The sequence below is a fragment of the Pseudorasbora parva genome, chromosome 5 (assembly GCF_024679245.1).
Source record: "Pseudorasbora parva isolate DD20220531a chromosome 5, ASM2467924v1, whole genome shotgun sequence".
NCBI classification, from domain to species: Eukaryota; Metazoa; Chordata; class Actinopteri; order Cypriniformes; family Gobionidae; genus Pseudorasbora; species Pseudorasbora parva.
In genome coordinates, this window is record NC_090176.1 from 14,155,077 (window position 1) to 14,174,922 (window position 19,846).

Sequence of the window (19,846 nt, forward strand, 5' to 3'; positions counted from 1 at the left end):
CCTCAGGCCCATTTTCCAGACATCTGAACAAAGCACTTATGACACGCTCGTTTCAAGATGCTGACGGTGAAACAAATCCTTGCGCACATTTGCCCCGGGGATTGGGTTTTCTCAATAGATCTGAAAAACGCATACTTTCACGTTCAGATAGCCCCCCCACTACAGGCCATTCTTGAGATTCGCCTTCAATGGGCAGGCTTATCAGTACAGTCACTGTCATAGACTCAAGACTCAACGAGCGGCTTACGTCATAAGAACCACCATGTCTTGGTAACGTACATAAAATCGCCAGGGCAGCCAAGATCAGACTCTCTTCACTGCATGGCTAAGCATCTCCTTTTATGGGCAGAGCACAATCTGCCACGTGCCAGGTATTCTGAATCAGGGCCCGGACATGTTATCCAGAGGACCAATTCCTCCAGGGGAATCGTCCCTTCACCCGCAAACGATTCAGCTCGCACAGCACACGCTGCCCAATATTTTTCTGCAAACGCAGGGACGCCCTGGCCCATGTTTGGCCCAGACTCCCTCTATATGCTCCCTCCGATCGCGATGCTGCTACAAACCATCAAAAAAGATCAGGGAGACAGTATCCACAGTGCTTTTAATAGCCCCACTTTGGAAGAACCGCACATGGTTCTCCGAACTGATTCAGCTGTCAGACACAGCCCCATGGCCCATTCCGCTGAGGAAATACCTCCTTACGCCGGCGAAAGGGAAGATCTGGCATCCCAGTCCCGAGCTGTGGGCCCTCCACGTATGGCCCATCCACGGGTATCCGGGAACCTCTCTGACGAGTTATGAACACTATTTTGGAAGCTAGAGCGCGAAACATCGACGCACACTCATGTGAACTGGCGGAACTTCTCGCTTTCTCCAAGAGCTAATGGACACGGGTCGTTCCCCCTCCACGCTCAAAGTATATGTCTCCGCCATAGCAGCTAACCAAGCTCCGATCGCGGCACATTCACTAGGGAAAAGTGAACTTATTGTATGTTTTCTTAAAGGGGCCAGGAGATTTAACCTGCCTTGCCCCTTCCTCAGTCCCTATTGGGACCCTGTCGTGGTTTTAGAAGCTGTGAAGGGTCCCCCCTCCTAACCACCTTCAGACCACGAGCTTGAAGCACGTATCACTCAAAACTGCTTTTCTGCTGGCTTTGGCCTCGGTTAAGCGAGTGGGTGGTTTACACGCACTCTCCGTGAGCCCCTCCTGTCTTGAGTTTGGGTCCAGCAACTTCAAGGTTGTGCTCAAACCGAGGCATGGTTTTATACTCAAAGTGCTATCAACCCCTTCAGTATGAAGGTCTTTACACTGCTTCCTTTACCCGCGTCTCAGAGACAATAAGACGCGAACCTATTCTGCCCAGTCAGAGCATTGAGATTGTATCTAGAGCGCTCAACCCCCTTCAGGCAGTCGGATCAGCTCTTCATTGCTTCGGTGGCCGCACTAAAGTTTGTGCTGTCATGATACAGACTCTCACACTGGATAGTGGATGCAATCCCACTAGCATATAGGTCTAAGAACCTAACCTGTCCTACAAGCATTAAAGCCCACTCCACTAGAGGCATGGCCTCGTCTTGGGCTTGGTCATGTGGCACTTCCATGGAAGATATTGTGCGGCGGCAGGCTGGGCCTCTCCGCCCACTTTTATCAGATTCTACTATTTGGAGGTCCCAGCTTTACAAGCAGTGCTTTTCTCCGTCTAGGGCTCTTTCTGCAGCCCTGGAAACACGATTGCTTATTGCGTTCCGCTTATACTCAATCGTTCATAGCACCTTTACACTCTACCATAGATCCGACTATGTCCGGTCAGGTGTTCAAACGAACCGAATCTTCCGGTTATTTCACTCTCCTTATGAAGCCCGCCTGTGTCGGTCTCTCTAAAGGTTTTTTGACTTTCCCTCATTCAGTTAGGGATTTGGGTCAGTCAGCACACACAGCGTTTTACATTGTGTTTCCATACGCAATACGAGAAACCTCTCTCGAAAGGGAACGTACTCGGTTACTTTCGTAACCTCGGTTCCCTGAGAGAAAGGGAACGAGTATTGGGTTCCGTGCCGTGTTCGTGCTTCTCAGGTGTCGCTTCAGTCGATTTTAAAACCTGACACCTATGGTGAATCAGGGTCTTATATAGTTTCCTGTATGCTAATATAAGCCCCCTTTTTCGGCGGTCTTTCTAGAGCGCCCCCATTGGTTCGCTCCTCTCAGCCGCCTCACCATAGGTTCCTGCAGTTGCCGCGGCCCGGCCAATCAGAGCGCTCCTCGTGCCGGGCTATGGCCGTGCAGCTGCACTGCGCTTTACATAGATACCTTTCTTAATAAAGTTTTGCTTCACATTCTCGAGAAAAGGAGTTTTTCCCATACGCAATACTCGTTCCCTCTCTCTCAGGGAACCGAGGTTACGAAAGTCACCGAGTACGTTTTTTGTTGTTGTTGTTGTTTACATAACATTAAGGGACAGGTAAATCTAAAATAGGATATAACTTTTAGAGTAAATGTAAAATATCCAAGTGTGCTTAAGAATATATTTGTCTAACTGTCTCTAAAAATACATATCTTTCAAATTTTCAAAGCCATCAACCACACAAATGTTGTCAAATCCAGTGACTAGCTTTTCCATAGAAGTGTTCATTCTCGATACTTAAAAAAGACTATGGCACAAGCAACAAAACTATAGATGAGTAATAATTTATTATGTCTCAAACCATAATGGCCTTATGTATGAAGAAAAATATATATAAATATATCTAACCTCTTGGTGCCCACTCTGTGGTTAATGGGGATGTCAATGGTGTTGGTATTAGAGTCGTGTTTGACAGCCAGACCAAGATCAGCAATCACAGCGGTTCCGTTCTTCTTAACCAGGATGTTCTTTGACTTTATGTCTCTGTGAGCAATGGCGGGCTTCCCTGTCCCATGAGTAATATGCTAAATTAATAACAGCACACAACATATATCTAACTAGTCATTTTCATGCAGAAAATTAGTCATTTTTAATAAAAAAAATGTCCATATTATTTGTTTATTTGTTTGTTTGTTTGTTTGTTTTCTAACTAGCTGTGGCTGCAACATGTCATTTTGTAGACTGGTTAATTTCTGTTCCTGTGATGATGTTACATCAAATATGTTCCGATGGCCCATGATTGTGTCACAGCAGTTTCACATTTAGTGTGAACAGAACAATTATTTGTCATTAGAGTTCACCCAAAAATGAAAATTCTATCAATAATTACCTACCCTAATGTCGTTCGACACCTGTAAGACCTCTGTTCATCTATGGAACACAAATGAAGATATTTTTGTTGAAATCCGATGGTTTAGAAAGGCTTTCATTGAAACCAATGTAGTTTCCTCTCTCAAGACCCATAAAAGACACTAAAGACGTTGTTAAAAAGTCCATCTCACTACAGTTGCTATACAATAATTGTATTAAGTTAGCAGAATAGTTTTTGTGCGCAAAAAACAACAACAACAACTAAATAATGACTTAAAAAGTGATGGGCCGATTTCAAAACAAAGGTTTGAACCGTTATGAATTAGTGTAATGATTCATGATTTGCATTGCCAAAGTCCCATGTTAGAGTCATGAATCAATACGTGGTTTCATAACGGTTCGAAACTTTGTTTTGAAATCGGCCTATCGCTATATAATTTTTTTTTTTTTTGCGCACAAAAACTATTCTCGTCACTTCATAAAATTATTGTAGAACCACCGTAATGAGATGGACTTTGTAAAGATGTCTTTAGTGCCTTTATGGGTCTTGAGAGAGGAAATGACATTGGTGTCAATGAAGGCCTTTCTGAGCCATCGGATTTCAACAAAAATATCTTAATTTGTGTACCAAAGATGAACGGAGGTCTTACGGGTTTCGAACAACATTATGGTAAGTAATTCATGAAATAATTTTCATTTTTGAGTCATTTTAACCATACCCCCACCATGTTTGTTTGGTTGGCCAGAGGAGTTCCCTGTCTGATCCTGGTTTCTTAAAAGTTTTTTTTTTATTTTTGTTTTAATTTTTTTATTCCATCACCTGATGGAGTTTAGGTTCATTTCCACTGAAACATTCGGCTTGCTTAGCTGGGGACACTTAAAGGGGTCATTAACTTTGTTGTATTCATAAGTGAACTAGTTGTTAACTCCTATTTTGAGAAAGAAGTCTGAATTGTTGAAGTGTTGTTTCCTGATTTAATGTGTGTGAGAACGAAAGAGATAAGTAAGCAAGATGGATGAAGTTCAAGGAGTTTTGGTTCCTTGCCACCGTTGCCTTTGAATTTTGACTTGCTCAGTTGGGGACACAAAAATGTTCAACTATATTACTGATCTGCCCACGTTGATGCTATATAATAATTGAACTGAGCTGGATGGCCTGGATGGTTTTCTTCAAAGTGGCTATACAGCCGAATCAAATTCTCTGTTGCATTATTTTCCTGTTAACACTGTGAAGCTGCTTTGAAACAATCAGAATTGTAAAAAGTGCTATATAAATAAAGATGACTTGACTTGTCTCCTCCTGTCTTGTGTGCTTTACTGTTTAAGAACTACTGACAGATACCACACATTGGTGATGAGGTGCAGTTTTTTTTTCTTGTGTGTGTGTGTGTGTGTGTGTGTGTTTTTGTTATCGTTGGTCACAAAGATGGCTGTTGCTACCATGCCTTTCCTGAGTTTTTTCTTGCCTTGCCCCAGCGAGCCTGCTATGCCATTAAGCGCATGGCTGCAGATCTTTGAAAATTATCAGATATCAGAACACCTTTATCAGATGTTATTTTATGAAAATAACTTTTTCGATGCTACAGGGCATGCCTCACTGGATGAAAGACTGCCTATAATTCACTGTCTATTGCTGATGCTGCATGTGCTTCTTGCCCTGCTCTAACCAAACTTCAAATTTTGAAACTTCAAACTTCACCCAAGACACTGGCCGTTGAGTTGTTGCCATACTATAAGCTGCAACTGGAGCTGTCTGTTAAAGACAACTTCATATTCCAAGGCTCACAGCTGACTGCACATGCTGCTCTTCGATCTGTGCTGGTCACTATAGCTCACAAAGGACACCAGGAAGTGGTGAGAATCAAACAACCTTTGCGATCTCTATTTGTGGCCAGGGATGGATTTTCAGGTTAATAATGCTGTTCGTTCCTACCATATGTGTCAGCTCAATGGCAAGTCACATCCTCTCCAGCCGGTGTCAGTGCCACCAACAACTAGACCATGGCAGAAAATGGCTGTGAATATATTCGGGCCATTTGACACTATGCAACAAACAGCAGGTTTGCAATTACATTAACTGATTATTATAATAACTGGCCTAAGATCTCTTTCACTCACACTGTCTTTACAAAATTTGTGGTTTCGTTTCTGTCATCAGTCTTCAGCCGCCATGGCAATTTATTGACTATAGTTACTGGTAATGGTGTTCAGTTTATTTCAGCTGCTTTCACTACTTTTCTGGAAGGAAGGAATGTTTGTCACCCTTGTTCCACTCTCCACTACCCGGCAGCTAATGTTGCTGCAGAGGTTTGACCGTGTTCTCAAACACAGTTTTCAAATGGCCGTCCAGCAACATCAGTCATGGAAATCTGTGGTAACTGACTTCTGGCAGGTTAACTGTGTCACTCTACATGCTGAAACTGGTACTTCACCGTTTTAGCTCCTCTATGGCAGGCAAATGTGCACAAGGCTGTCTATTTTGCCATCTGCTCCTGAGCAATCACCAACTGACATGCCGAAGGGTTATGTGGCTGCAACACAAAATGGGAAAGATTGATGCTAAGGGGGGTGCTCGCACTTCTTCTTTCTAGGAGGGGGACAAAGTGAGGGTACGGAACCCCTTGTCTAAGGGACACAGTATTGTAAAAAGCACTATATAAATAAAAGTGATTTAGACAACTAATTAACTGAAGCAAAACAATTAGGAATAATACCAAACATTAGAGAGGAGTACCACTGCCTCTAACAGTTGTTTTAGCATGGACTTCTAAGACTACAGTGTGCCAGTTACAGCCAAGACCAGCCAGACAACGAGGTCTGCTTTATGCTGTTCCAGTCAATCTTAGCTTGGACTCCAAAGATTAATGTAAGGAGGTGTTAACAGCCAGATCAGCCATTTAAATGTACATTTAAAATAAGATATAGACTATGTGTAAATAGAATTAAAAGTTATTTACACTTAACTTTTAAGTGAACAGTGTTAGAATATATTCATACTTAGAACAAGTAGTGGCAGCAAATATTCTAGACCTTTGAGGATACCTTTAGTCATTAGTAGATTCAGTATGGTTAGGGTTATGGTTTTGGGATATGGACAAATATGGTCTCATGAGGCAGCATTAATTTACGATAGTTTTGAGTATGGTAATAAAATGAGCTGCACAAGTCAATTTCTTCCAATCAACAAAAGGATATCCCATCTAATTTCAAGTATAGGCCTATTAAAGTTTTCTCAATTGCTTAAACACTCTAACCAGGCTTTTGAACTTACATTTCAACTATAACTTCATTTATCAAAAAGCACACCCATTTCCCTAAACTATAAACACTATTCCCCTGTTTTGACACATGACTAATTTTTTTAACTGTCACTGCAAAACTCTACACACAAATCCCTTAATTTCTCATTGTTACACCATGTTGTCATTTAGAAAGCACTAGCATTAAATATTGTGATGGTGGAGGTGGAGGGAGAGGAGGAGGAAGAGGAGGAGTTGGAATAAGAGGAGGAGGTGGAGGGAAAGGAGGAAGTGGAGTGAGAGGAGGTGGTGGAGGGAGAGGAGAAAGAGAAGGGGGAGGAACATAATTGGCCATTGGGCTATAGTTAATGTCCCTGGTCAGCGCGGAGGGAATGTCACTATGTGCGCAGCCATAAGCCAACGAGAGGTATTCTACCGTCATGCCATTCAGGACCCTATGCTACTCCTTGCTTTTCTTGACAGTCTAAAGGCTGTTACACACTCCACAAGAACAGAGAAAAAAGTTCTTGCTCCCAGGGCTGTGAGAACAAAATTACAATTTTCTTCTCGCAGCTTGTTCTCGACACATCGCCTGAGCAGAACTTTTTTCTTGCAGCTGTCAGAGAATTATTTTGTGATTGGTCATACATTTACAGTTCCCTATATCGAGGGAACTTTGCACGGCATCGGAACGACGAATTTGGGGATGCTCTAAGCATCAGCACATCTGAAGTATGAATGAAACTATTCCAATCCTACTTGGTGTTGCGTCATGACGTAGATGTCACGGCATACCCGGAAGCTATAAAGGGCTACTATAAACGCTACTATGTGCCAGGCTCCTCTTTATAGCTTTCGGGTATGCCGTCACATCTACATCATGACGCAACACCAATCATGATTGGACTAGCTTCATTCACACTTCAGATGCGCTGATGCTTAGCGAGCATCCCCAAATTCATCGTTCTGACGCAGTGCTTGTTCCCTCTCAGGGAACAAGGGTTATATACATAACACGAGATGTTTTTTTTACAATCGCTGTAGTATTAGGGTATATACGGTAGTTTTAGAATACATAGGACATGTGAGTTACATATACTGGGTGTGTTACGGTACACGGGAGAATAATAAAAGTTATCAGAAGTTATGGCTGGCTGTCGCGTCGTCCTCCATTAAAAGGTTATCGTTGTACCTATTAAACAATAGATCATGGTGTCAGAAGTGCAGAAATGCAACTCTTAAGTGAGTTAGCGGAGTTGTGAAGTTAGTTTAGTCTCAGTTTCGTTTTGTTCTGTCGGCGGGAGGGGCTGACTGGACAAGCTAACGGCACCATCATGAATCAGTTTCAAGTTTCTCCGCTGGAAAAATTCACATTTAAAGCGGATGACTGGTCGAAATGGATTAAACGTTTCGAAAGATTTCGAATCACGTCAGGATTGGAAACGCAGGCTGATGAAAATCAGGTGAATGCTTTGATTTACGTGATGGGTGAGGAAGCAGAAGACATACTAACTTCAATGCATTTAAGTCCTGAAGAAGCGGCTGATTACAAAGTTGTGAAGAATAAACTGAATGATCACTTTATAGCTCGCAGAAACGTGATTTTTGAAAGAGTTAAATTTAATCAGCGACGCCAAGAAGTGGGTGAGTCCGTTGACCACTTTATAACAGAACTGCACTGTCTAGCCGAGCATTGTGAGTACGGTGAATTGCACGATGAGATGGTGAGAGATAGACTCGTCGTGGGTCTGACAGATAAAAGGCTGTCAGAACAATTACAACTTGACCCTGAATTAACACTTGAGAAGGCTGTTTTTCGAGTTCGACAGAGTGAACAGGTAAAAAAACAACAAGAGCTGCTCAATCAAACTTCAAAGGGGAAATCGTTCACGAACAGCTGGACAGCGTGCAGGCTAAACAGCACAGTAATGTGAAATTAAAACAAGTGAAGCCACAATATGGACAGTTTGCAAAGAAAATGCATCATGAAAAATATAAAAAGGGGACTCCGTGTTCAAGATGTGGAGACACAAAAGGCCATAACCTGCAGCAATGCCCAGCAAGAGATGCGATATAAGTGTCATAAAAAGGGACATTATGCGAGGATGTGCAAGTCAAAGAAAGTGTATGAGGTAAATGTTGCTACACTAACTGATGCAGATGAGGATATTGCTTTCCTAGGATCAGTAACAACTAATGTGGCTGGAAGCCCATGGATGACTGAGATAAAAATCGACAATTTCGATGCAGTGTTCAAAAATGACACTGGAGCTGATGTTACAGTTGTTCCTGAGGCACTATACAAACAGGGCAGGTTCAACAAACTCAAACATGCAGGGAAAATTCTCCAGGAGCCAGGTGGAATGTCACTGAATGTTAAAGGGAAATTTACAGCTACCCTCAGTAAGCACAATAAATGCACAAAACAGGACATCTATGTTGTTGACGGGCTGTACATGCCATTGCTAGGCCGACCAGCAGTCACGGCAATTCAGTTAGTAGCCAGGCTGGAGGATGTCCGATTGAGCTCAAAAGAAAGAGTGGAGAAGGAGTTTCCAAAACTCTTCAGCGGCTTAGGCAAAATGGAGGGTGAATACAGCATTGTGCTAAAGCCAGGGGAAAAACCCTTTTCTCTGTCGACACCTAGGCGCATTTCCCTCCCTCTCTTACCAAAGGTGAAGGAAGAATTAACCCGAATGGAACAGCAGGAGGTAATAACGAAGGTAGAGGAACCAACAGAGTGGTGTGCTCCCATGGTCGTGGTGCCAAAGCGGACAGGGAAAGTGAGAATATGCACAGATCTCACTAAACTGAACAAGTCAGTTATGAGGGAAAAACATCCTCTCCCTTCTGTAGAGAGCACATTAGGACAACTTGCTGGAGCCAAAGTGTTTTCCAATCTTGACACCAATGCTGGCTTTTGGCAGATTCCACTTTCAAAGGAATCCTCTTTGCTCACCACTTTTATAACTCCATTTGGACGATACTGTTATAACCATCTGTGTTTTGGAATCTCTTCTGCACCAGAGCACTTCCAAAAGCGAATGTCCAGAATTCTTGAGGGACTGGAAGGTGTTGTGTGTCAAATGGATGACGTGCCCATCTGGGGTCCACTCAAAGTGAACATGACGAGAGGCTGCGTAGGGCGCTCTCAAGACTTCAGGAAGCTGGTGTCACACTCAACGAAAAGTGTGAGTTTTCTAAGAGAAAAATCAGATTTCTTGGACAAATCATCGAGGCGTCAGGGGTGTGTGCAGATCCAGATAAGTAGGAAGCAATAAAAGCCATGAAACAACCATGTAATGTCAGCGAAATGAGGCGGTTTTTGGGAATGGTCAACCACCTTGGTAAATTCTTACCACATTTGACAGAAAAAACACGACCACTCAGAGACTTATTGAGAAAGTCCAACATGTGGGTCTGGGGATCACCTCAGCAAGAGGCTTTTGAGAAAATCAAAGAGGAACTGACAAAACCTCCAGGTTTGGCGCTGTATGATACAAACAAAGATATAGTTGTTTCAGCGGATGCCTCTTCATATGGGCTCGGTGCTGTTCTCCTTCAGAAGCAAGCAGACAACGTGTGGAAACCAGTGGCGTATGCTTCAAAGTCTCTCAGTAATACAGAGCAGAGGTACGCGCAAATCGAAAAGGAGGTGCTGGCCTCCACATGGGCCTGTGAGAGGTTTGCAGAGTTTCTCATTGGGAAAAATTTCCACATTGAAACGGATCATAAACCTCGTTAAGTTTCGCTGCTGGGCTCAAAGAAATTGTATGAACTCCCGCCCCGCATTCAGCGGCTTCGTATGCGTTTGTTGAGGTTCTCATACACCATAGCTCATGTGGCCGGCAAAAACATTGCAACAGCGGATGTGTTGTCTAGAGCTCCCATAAGCTGTGCAGCAGAAGGCCTTTCCGAAGAGGACATCAATCTGTATGCTGACTCTGTCAGGGCAAGTTTGCCAGCTACAGAAAAAAGACTCTGAGAGATCGAGAAACACCAAGATGAGGATTCCATACTCCAGCAGCTGAAGAAATATTGTGTGTCAGGATGGCCAGATAAATTCTCAATTGACAAAGCTCTCCAGCCTTACTGGTCATTTGCAGGAGAACTTTCTGTGCAAAATGAACTATTGTTGAATGGAATAAGGATTGTAATTCCAGCTTCACTCCGAGCTGAGATACTGAAGAAATTGCATGAGGGACATCTTGGCATAAAGTGCAGGAAGAGAGCTAAACAATCAGTTTGGTGGCCAGGTCTAAGTAAAGAGCTAACAAAAATGATTGAAAACTGTGACACTTGTGCACGTGAGAGAACTTACCTTAAAGAAACAATGATGCCTACTGACTTTCCGGCAAGGTCATGGTCCACAGTAGGAGCAGATCTGTTTCAAAAAGACAACAAGCAGTACTTGGTCATTGTGGACTACTTTTAGGTTCTTTGAGGTTGCAAAACTGCCGTCAACAACTTCGGATGTGGTGGTTGAACACTTCAAATCCATCTTTGCTCGTCATGGAATCCCAGAGGTGGTGCGCTCAGACAATGGGCCACAGTTTGCTTCGGAGTGTTTCCGCGTGTTTGCACAGGACTGGGGTTTTGACCATGTGACGTCGAGTCCGCATTTTCCACAAAGCAACGGACAGGCAGAGCGAACGGTGAGGACAATTAAGAATCTCCTCAAAAAGGCAAGTGATCCCTACCTTGCGCGTATGGCTTACCGTGCATCTCCTCTTGCTAATGGTTACAGTCCTGCCGAGCTTCTCATGGGAAGGAAGATAAGGACACTAGTTCCTGTGATCCCTGTGGTGTGGCAAGCAGCGGGGCGAGGGACCGCGAGAGCGGGCCGGTGATTAATGTTCACGAGTGCCAGCTGCGTGGCAAACCGGTCTCGTCTCGCGGCCATGTGACGGGAGCATATAAGGAGGAGCAAGGACAGCGGAAGACGAGAGAGGACCAGGCCTGGACTTTATGTTAAGTTTTGTTTATGTGTTTGTGGGCAGTCGTCCGTGAGGGGCTGCCCACGTTTTATTTTGTGTGTTTGCGGGCAGTCGTCCGTGAGGGGCTGCCCGCGGTTTTACTTTCATTTTGTTTATTTATTTTGAATAAATGTTTGTTGAACGTTCGCAGGTTCCCGCCTCCTTCCTTCCCATCTACTAACTGTATTACATTGGTGCCGAAGCCCGGGAGGAAGGAGGGATGCGCTGTCGGATGATGAAAGACCGCGAGGGCTGCCCGAGGCGATGGTGCTGGAGTGAGGAAGGTGGGACAGAGACCTCGCTGCTGTGCCCCTGGGTCGAGGTGGAGTGGCTGCCGTCCGAGAGGGAGCGGAGGAGTCGCCGCGCTTGCCGTGAGCCGGAGCCTGCTGCCATCAGCCTGAGAGGGGAGGAGCAGGGAGCGCGGGGCTCGCTGCCGGGTCCCTCAGAAGAAGGAGTCAACGCCGGCCGCCAGGGGGCGGAGGAGGATCGAGCTGCCCACCAGGCGTCCAGTGCCATCGCACAGCACCGCGAGGAAGAGCCTCTCGGCGGGCGGAGGGCCGAACGGCAGTGTGTCTGGGAACCAGACCAGAATTTTTTTTTTCCTCTTTCTTTCTTTTTTCCCTCTCTCCCCTCTCTCGTCCGCGGGCTCCTCGTGCTCCCGTCTACATTTCTCTCCCCTCTCTGTCCTTACCCCCAGGTGCCGTGGCCGCCGTGATCGTGAGAGCGGGCCGGTGATTAATGTTCACGAGTGCCAGCTGCGTGGCACACCGGTCTCGTCTCGCGGCCATGTGACGGGAGCATATAAGGAGGAGCAAGGACAGCGGAAGACGAGAGAGGACCAGGCCTGGACTTTATGTTTAGTTTTGTTTATGTGTTTGTGGGCAGTTGTCCGTGAGGGGCTGCCCACGTTTTATTTTGTGTGTTTGTGGGCAGTCGTCCGTGAGGGGCTGCCCGCGGTTTTACTTTCATTTTGTTTATTTATTTTGAATAAATGTTTGTTGAACGTTCGCCGGTTCCCGCCTCCTTCCTTCCCATCTACTAACTGTATTACAATCCCGTCTCAGCTCAGTCCAAAGTGTACAGATTTGGAAAAACTGAAAAAGAAAGAACTGATATACAGACGTAAACAGAAACGAAATTTCGACAGAAGACATAAAGCACATGACATGACGCACTTGCAACCAGGAGATCATGTGTGGGTTAAAGAGATGTCTGAAAGGGGTACTGTGGTGTCTTCGGCTGGCACACCCTGATCTTATCTCATAGAGGCACCAAGGGGTACACTGAGGAGAAACAGGTTTCACCTCTCACCAACTCCAAATGCTCCTGTGACCTCTTCTGATCTTCTGGACCTGACAGAGATACATGCATCTCCACAATCTGCAGGTTCAACTGTCATCCTAGAAAGTCAGAAGGTTTACCAGCCGACCGGACAAAGTACGAGACGATATCCTTCCAGGATTAGAGCACCTCCTGGGTATCTAAAGGACTTTGAATGTAGTTAGAGATACCCTGGATAAACACTGAGTGGCCAATGGGGCAGAATAATCCCCACACTCGGTTGAAGGTTTTGGGCAGTCTACCCCATCCTTCTAGTTTAGGAGAAAAATACAGAAAATGTTTTGTTAGGGGAAAAACTTTGTATTGTTGAAAATGTACAGAACGGTTATTTGGACTTAACTGAGTAAGAATGTTAATTGTATAATGAGAAGATAAATATGTCTTCATTGCAAGTTTATGTTGCTCCCCTGAAGGATTAAAAGAGATATGTATATTATTTAGAAAGGGGGATGTAGTATTAGGGTATATACAGTAGTTTTAGAATACATAGGACATGTGAGTTACATATACTGGGTGTGTTATGGTACACGGGAGAATAATAAAAGTTATCAGAAGTTATGGCTGGCTGTCACGTCGCCCTCCATTAAAAGGTTATCGTTGTACCTATCAAACAATAGAACAATCGCTATGACAATTTTTTCAATACTTGAAAAAACAAAAACAAACAAATTTCATTAACTCTTAACGCAGTTAGCACAACATCTATCTGTGTAGGCTGTACTATTGACACATTTATTACTGCTTTTACACAAAATGCATATATTTAACACAAATTTAAAATGCTTGAACTTCTTTTACACACAAGCTCAATCAAGACCAAAATTATGGATTTTTACTGCCAAATTTACCAATGCTTTAACACGCGTTGTTTTCTTTTTTTTCTGTATGTCAGAACAGATAACACCTTGTTCTAAACCTAACCTTATAGGCTAAAATCAAAGTAAAAAGCTGTTTATATTGTGCATTGAAATACAAATATATCCCCTGTATTTTATTCCATTGTTACTGAGAAACAGCTGATTGAAGGTTTTCAAATATTCTTTAAAAAAAATCTTTGATTTAGATTTTCTGATTTTCGTCTAGGAATTGTTCAGGTGTTGATGTTCTTTCATTACATTTCAGTAAACTCGGGCGTCTTTGGGCTAATTTTGTGTGGGGGAAAAAAAGCAACAAAAAGAAAGTAAGAAAAATGCCTGCATGATGGAGAGGAAGATGAGGACCACTCAAGAGAAAGGATTGGGACGAGGACAATAATAATAATAATTCATTACATTTATATAGCGCTTTTCTAGACACCCAAAGCGCTTTACATATAGAAGGGGGGAATCTCCTCAACCACCACCAATGTGCAGCACCCACCTGGATGATGCGACGGCAGCCATTTTGCGCCAGAACGCTCACCACACACCAGCTGATTGGTGGAGAGGAGACAGAGTGATTAAGCCAATCAGGATATGGGGATTATTAGGAGGCCATGATGGACAGGGGCCAATGGGCAAATTTGGCCAGGATGCCGGGGTTACACCCCTACTCTTTATCGAAGGACATCCTGGGATTTTTAACGACCACAGAGAGTCGGGACCTCGGTTTAACGTCTCATCCGAAGGACGGTGCTCTTTGACAGTACAGTGTCCCCATCACTATACTGGGGTGTTAGGACCCACACAGACCACAGGGTGAGCGCCCCCTGCTGGCCTCACTAACACCTCTACCAGCAGCAACCTAGTTTTCCCATTTGGTCTCCCATCCAGGTACTGACCAGGCTCAGCCCTGCTTAGCTTCAGTGGGAAACCAGTCTTGGGCTACAGGGTGATATGGCTGCTGGCAAGGTAGAGATTGAGGAGTTAGAATGTATGGTGGCGCTCAAAGAACATTTTTGTATAGGACATTTGTTAAAAGTATTGAAAAAATTGTCATATCAATTGTAAAAAAAAACTGTAAGCAATCGAGAAAAACTGTAAATAGCCATTAGGCATTTTATATATATATACATACTTCCATTTTATTCAAAATGTATGCCTCTCCTAGCTGATATGCAATGGAAATAGGGCAAAGAATGAGACTGGGAAAAGGCAGATTCAAACTCGGGTAAGTCACATCAAGAGACAGATCCACTATCTTTACTCTCCGTGTCACTACTCCTGTTACTGGATGGCTTTATTTTGTAATTTAGTCTGTGGAGTTAGTGTAGATACACACTGTTAAAGATTTTAATTGTTCAGCTGTTAATTAAAACAAATATCTAGTCTTACCGGACTAACCTCACATATTAATTACATATTACATTTATTCTATGATTAGTATTACACATATGATGTAACTAAAAAAAATATTGGAATTGTTTGCCAAAGGAGAATGGACTTCCACGGCTAAGGTTACCTAAGGTTTTTATCCTGCAGATAAACTAGACCAGAAATGAAAGAAATGCTGATATTTCACTTCAAATGATCAACACCTTGAGTGCCAATAATCTCCATGTGCAGGTGGGCGATGCCGCTGGAGATGGACAGTGCCAGAACTATCACTCCCTCCACTGATACTGTGTATCTGTTCAGGTAATCAAAGAGAGACCCATGCTCATGATACTCCGACACCAGCCACAGTTGTGTCCATGAGCCATTATCTGAAGAAAGACAAAATAGACAAATTACAATACAGGACATCAAAACCTGATGGACAAGAACATCCAAATTGATTTGAAAATATATTTCAAAATGCAAGTTTTGATTTAATGACTCAAAAAAAAAAAAAAAAAGAAGGGTCAAGTGGTATAACCATCACAATCAAACGATTTATGGTTTCATTTATACAAAATAAATAAATCCAAACCATCATCATCAAACGGTTTCATGGAAGAAAAAGAAAAAATGTTTTTAAGAAAATAAGTGCTTATTCCCCTCTGTATGATTGTTTTGGTCCAGTTCTATGTGTTTATAATTCAAAGAAGAAAAAAACATCTGGACAAAAATAATTACCTATCATTGATCCTTTAAAGATGAACTATGTAGGGTTTTTTGCAGTAAAATATCCAAAAACCACTATGCCAGCGTATATATTTTGTTCAGTTAAGTTCTTACAATATCCCAAATGTTTACAACTATGATGCCAGCCCAATGAGGCATGCATAAACTAGTGCCTCAAAAATGATGTGCTCACTCTCATTCTCTCTCAACAAAGGAAGCCATCAGCAAGACGGAAGAGTATGTCAAGCTATGCAGTCTTGTTTCATACTATGGGAACCATGGTTACAAACTGGCCACTAGGGAGAAGTACGGTGGCCCAGTAGTGCACCCGTACTAAATTAAATGGCATTATTTTAATTTAATTAAACCACAACACAACAAAATCACCACAACACGATAGAATTAAACCACAACACAACGGAAACGAGCCACAACACAACGAAATCGCCACAACACAACGGAAATGAGCTACAACACAACAAATACGCCACAACACAACGGAATCGCACCAATACAACGGAAATGCTACGAGGGGGCTCTCGGAGTGCAATAAGTTAGTTTTCCTTGCCATTGTTCTATAGATTGGCCAGTCTTACAAAGATATAAACACTGCGATCAGTTTTAAGTGTGTAACCTTTGTATATCAACATGAAATATCAATTCAAAATCACCTACATACATTATAGCTGCATATTTATACTCGAAACCGCTTTTACACGCTGTCACAGCTTGATGCCCAAGGAAACGTCTGCCAATTCCACCATGTAGTTGAAACATATAATTTGTATAAATTAAAATTATGTTTAACATTTAAAAACACCCTTTTCTGGCTCTTCGCACCTGAAAGAAAAATAATCTTTCCTACTGAAGAGCGCAACAACCTTCTTTGATTCAAACATTTAAAAACAGACATGTTAAAATTCCACAGCTTTGTTGTATTCTAAAATACTGACCAATGCACAATAGTGGAATTTGAACATTTAAACAAAAACAAAAAAAGTCATTTTAATTCATAAAATTATACGTTATTGTCACAGCCAGGCTCCAACGCCACCAACTCACAGCGCACACCCTCTCCTGAGTTCTGATCACGCACACCTGCTACTCATCATCACCCCAATAACCACCAGTCACAAAAAACACACACACACACTCTCAAGCTGTGTCTCATTTCGCTAAATTTCGAAGGCTGCGTCCTCCGGAGGACACGTCCTTAGAAGACCTTAGTAGGACACACAGGCAGGAAGTATCACGTTGCTATGCCAACAAGTTCAGCCTCATTGAGCTCTCAGGCCAGTTATATGAATGAAAATTATTTATAACTTGAAATGACTATGAAATGTTTCATGTCTTGACAGCAATGTACTGTTTTAGACGTTTAAAATGCACTAAACAGTTGTAATCCTGTTTACCCAAACTATCTGTTTGAGGTAATAGAGCTTAAAAAAAACAACAAAAAAAGCTTGAACGACTTATTTTAAACACCACACCTGCGCTCGCATGTATATCTGGCGGTGGTGCCGTTTTTTCATATAAAATATTTGTAAAAAATTACGATTGTAACGGAAACGCAAATAATTGTGGGTTATCTCCAGCCGCGAAGGCTACACGCATTCGAAGGTCGCATTTGGAGTGTCATACTCACTTTTTTGAAATGAGACGGCTTTATGACGTATGCATCCTTCGAATGCGACCTCCGGAGGACGCAGCCTTCTGAAATGAGACACAGCTTCAGTCACTGTCCGGTCTCGTCTAGAGAAGGTACTAACGCTCTCTGTTTTACCTCAAGGACACCCGCAAAGATATCTGTTGATCTCCAGCGTCTCTTGTCAAGTCTCCCTGTGTTTCTAGTCCAGTGTGTGTGTGTCCAACGAACTCTCCAGCACCCTCTCCAGCAATTACCCTTCCCTCATGAAGACGTCCCTCTCACCTGTTCACCTGCACTTCACCCCGTTATACTCTCTGGTGCTCAATAATCCAGCCCTAATCCAGGCCCAGAACTTGCGTAGCTTCAGACTCTTGCTGAGTTCAAGTCTAGTAATGGTTTGCGTCTTTTTCACCTCAATGTACGCAGTTTGGTAAACAAAATAGACTTAATAAGAATATGGGCTGATTCAACGAACTCTGATATTATTGTTTTATCAGAGACATGGTTAAAGAAGTCAGTTCCTAACAAGGTTATTATAGTTTTGCTTTTTGAAATTAGTTTTTATTTTATTATCGTTTTCAATTTTGCTACAAATTTCAGTTTAGTTTTAGTTAGTTTTACAAATGGTTTTGCTAGTTTTAGTTTAGTTTTTATTTTGCAAATACATTTCTATTTAGTTTTTATTTATTTAGTTTCAGTTTTAGTTTTAGTAATTATAGTTTAGCAGAGTTACCATAATGAAGTGTAGAGACCAAATCAAGGTTTTTAATTTCAGCAAAGTTTAATTTTTGCACAGATTAGAGTTTAATCTTACTAAACATCCTTAAGTGAAATCACTTGATAAACAAGCATTATTGTTTAAACCCAGGAAGGTCTTACAAAACATGCATAAAGTTGGGTCTTCACCTTTGAGCAAAAAAGCTTGAGTCAAACTATGACCTATACAAACAACGATCTGGAGATTAAAAATGAAATAGATTATATTTTGATATTAAAAAATTATATTTGATATTTGATTGACACAGGCTAATACTTATATTTGATTGACATAGGCTAATACTCAGAGGATCTATCTTAAAGAACAAAATAAATGCAACGTAAAATATAAAAGTAAAAATTATAAATTCCAGACAAACTCATTCATAACAAAGATGAAATATTGTTAAACAATTAAAAGCTTATTTTAATTTCTTCAGTAATACAATGTAGGCTAGCAGTGTAAGACCACAGCTAACGTCATCTGAATAAAGCCAACACACACTGTTGTGTGTGTGTGTGTGTGTGTGTGTGTGTGTGTGTGTGTGTGTGTGTGTCTTGCTATAATTGTAAAGGGGACCAATGTCCTCACTTATCTAGTAAAATATTATGATAACTGACTAGTAAGGACATTTGACTGGTCCTCACTAGTTAAAAAGGCTTATAAATCGGCCAAAACCTGTTTTTATTTAAATCTATTGTTTTGCACGTTCTTGGGATGGGTAGGTTTAGGGATAGGGATTGGGTTAGGGTTTACAATATATCATTAACCTGATCAAAATCAATGGAAGTCCACGCAATGTCCTCACTTATATAGTGAAACAGACGTGTGTGTATGTGTCCTGGTATTCCCTACGTTGTGGGGAAATGTCTCCACACAGATAATAATATTATTAGTAGTAAATGATTATGATAACACCTTTGAGCCTGTCAATATTATGCAAACATGAAATCTCAAACGGACAGTAGGCTAGTGCTTGCTACTAGTTGCTGACTTTTGCGCCTGCGTCTCTCGTCGCGTCGGAAACGGCATTCTAAAACAGTGAGCTTAAGTTAAAAGAAGTTCAACGTGCATCTCATTACCTTGTGTTATTTCCCATTTCACTGCCACGGATGCATTGATTCTTTGTGAACTCCCGTTTAGGACTAGCGATGTGTTGCCTGTCTGCACGCGTCCGTCACAGGACAGCGGTTAATCTCCTCCTCAGATCACTTCACGCGCAGTTGCGCAATATACAGACACTCGCTCAACCGCCACAGTCAGATTTTCCACCACATTAAAGAAAGCTTATTAATAACGAAAACGAATATTTATTTTTGCTAATTATTATTTTATTTCAGTTAGTTTTTTAGTAAGAGTAGTTAGTTTCGTTTAGTTTTAGTTTTTTATTTATTCAGATTTTTTAATTTTATTTCAGTTTACGAAAATGTTTTTTGACCAATAGTTTTAGTCTTAGTTTCAGTTTTCGTTTACGAAAATAACCTTGGTTCCTAATAACATGATACATATTGAGGGGTATAATGTTTTTAGATCGGATCGAACAAAAAAAGGTGGTGGAGTTGCAGTTTATATTAAGTCTAAGCTAAACTGCACTTCAGCAAACCAAACTGTTTTGAACTTTTGGCAATTAAATTAGTTTTTGGTAATGGTCCAGATATTATCATTGTTGGATGTTATCATCCCCCTTCGGCTTCAAGTGAAGCTCTT

The 19,846-nt window shown here is 42.1% G+C and overlaps 1 protein-coding gene across 1 annotated transcript in view; it reads right to left on the reverse strand.

Annotated features, from left to right (window-relative positions):
- Positions 1-19,846, reverse strand: part of LOC137075086 (activin receptor type-1C) — a 147,115-nt gene that overhangs the window by 9,441 nt on the left and 117,828 nt on the right. Inside the window, exons 5-6 of the mRNA XM_067443278.1 lie at positions 15,227-15,394; positions 2,754-2,910 (exon numbers count right to left, since the gene is read on the reverse strand). Of these exons, the coding sequence (XP_067299379.1) occupies positions 2,754-2,910; positions 15,227-15,394 (325 nt within the window). The remainder of the gene's footprint in view (positions 1-2,753; positions 2,911-15,226; positions 15,395-19,846) is intronic.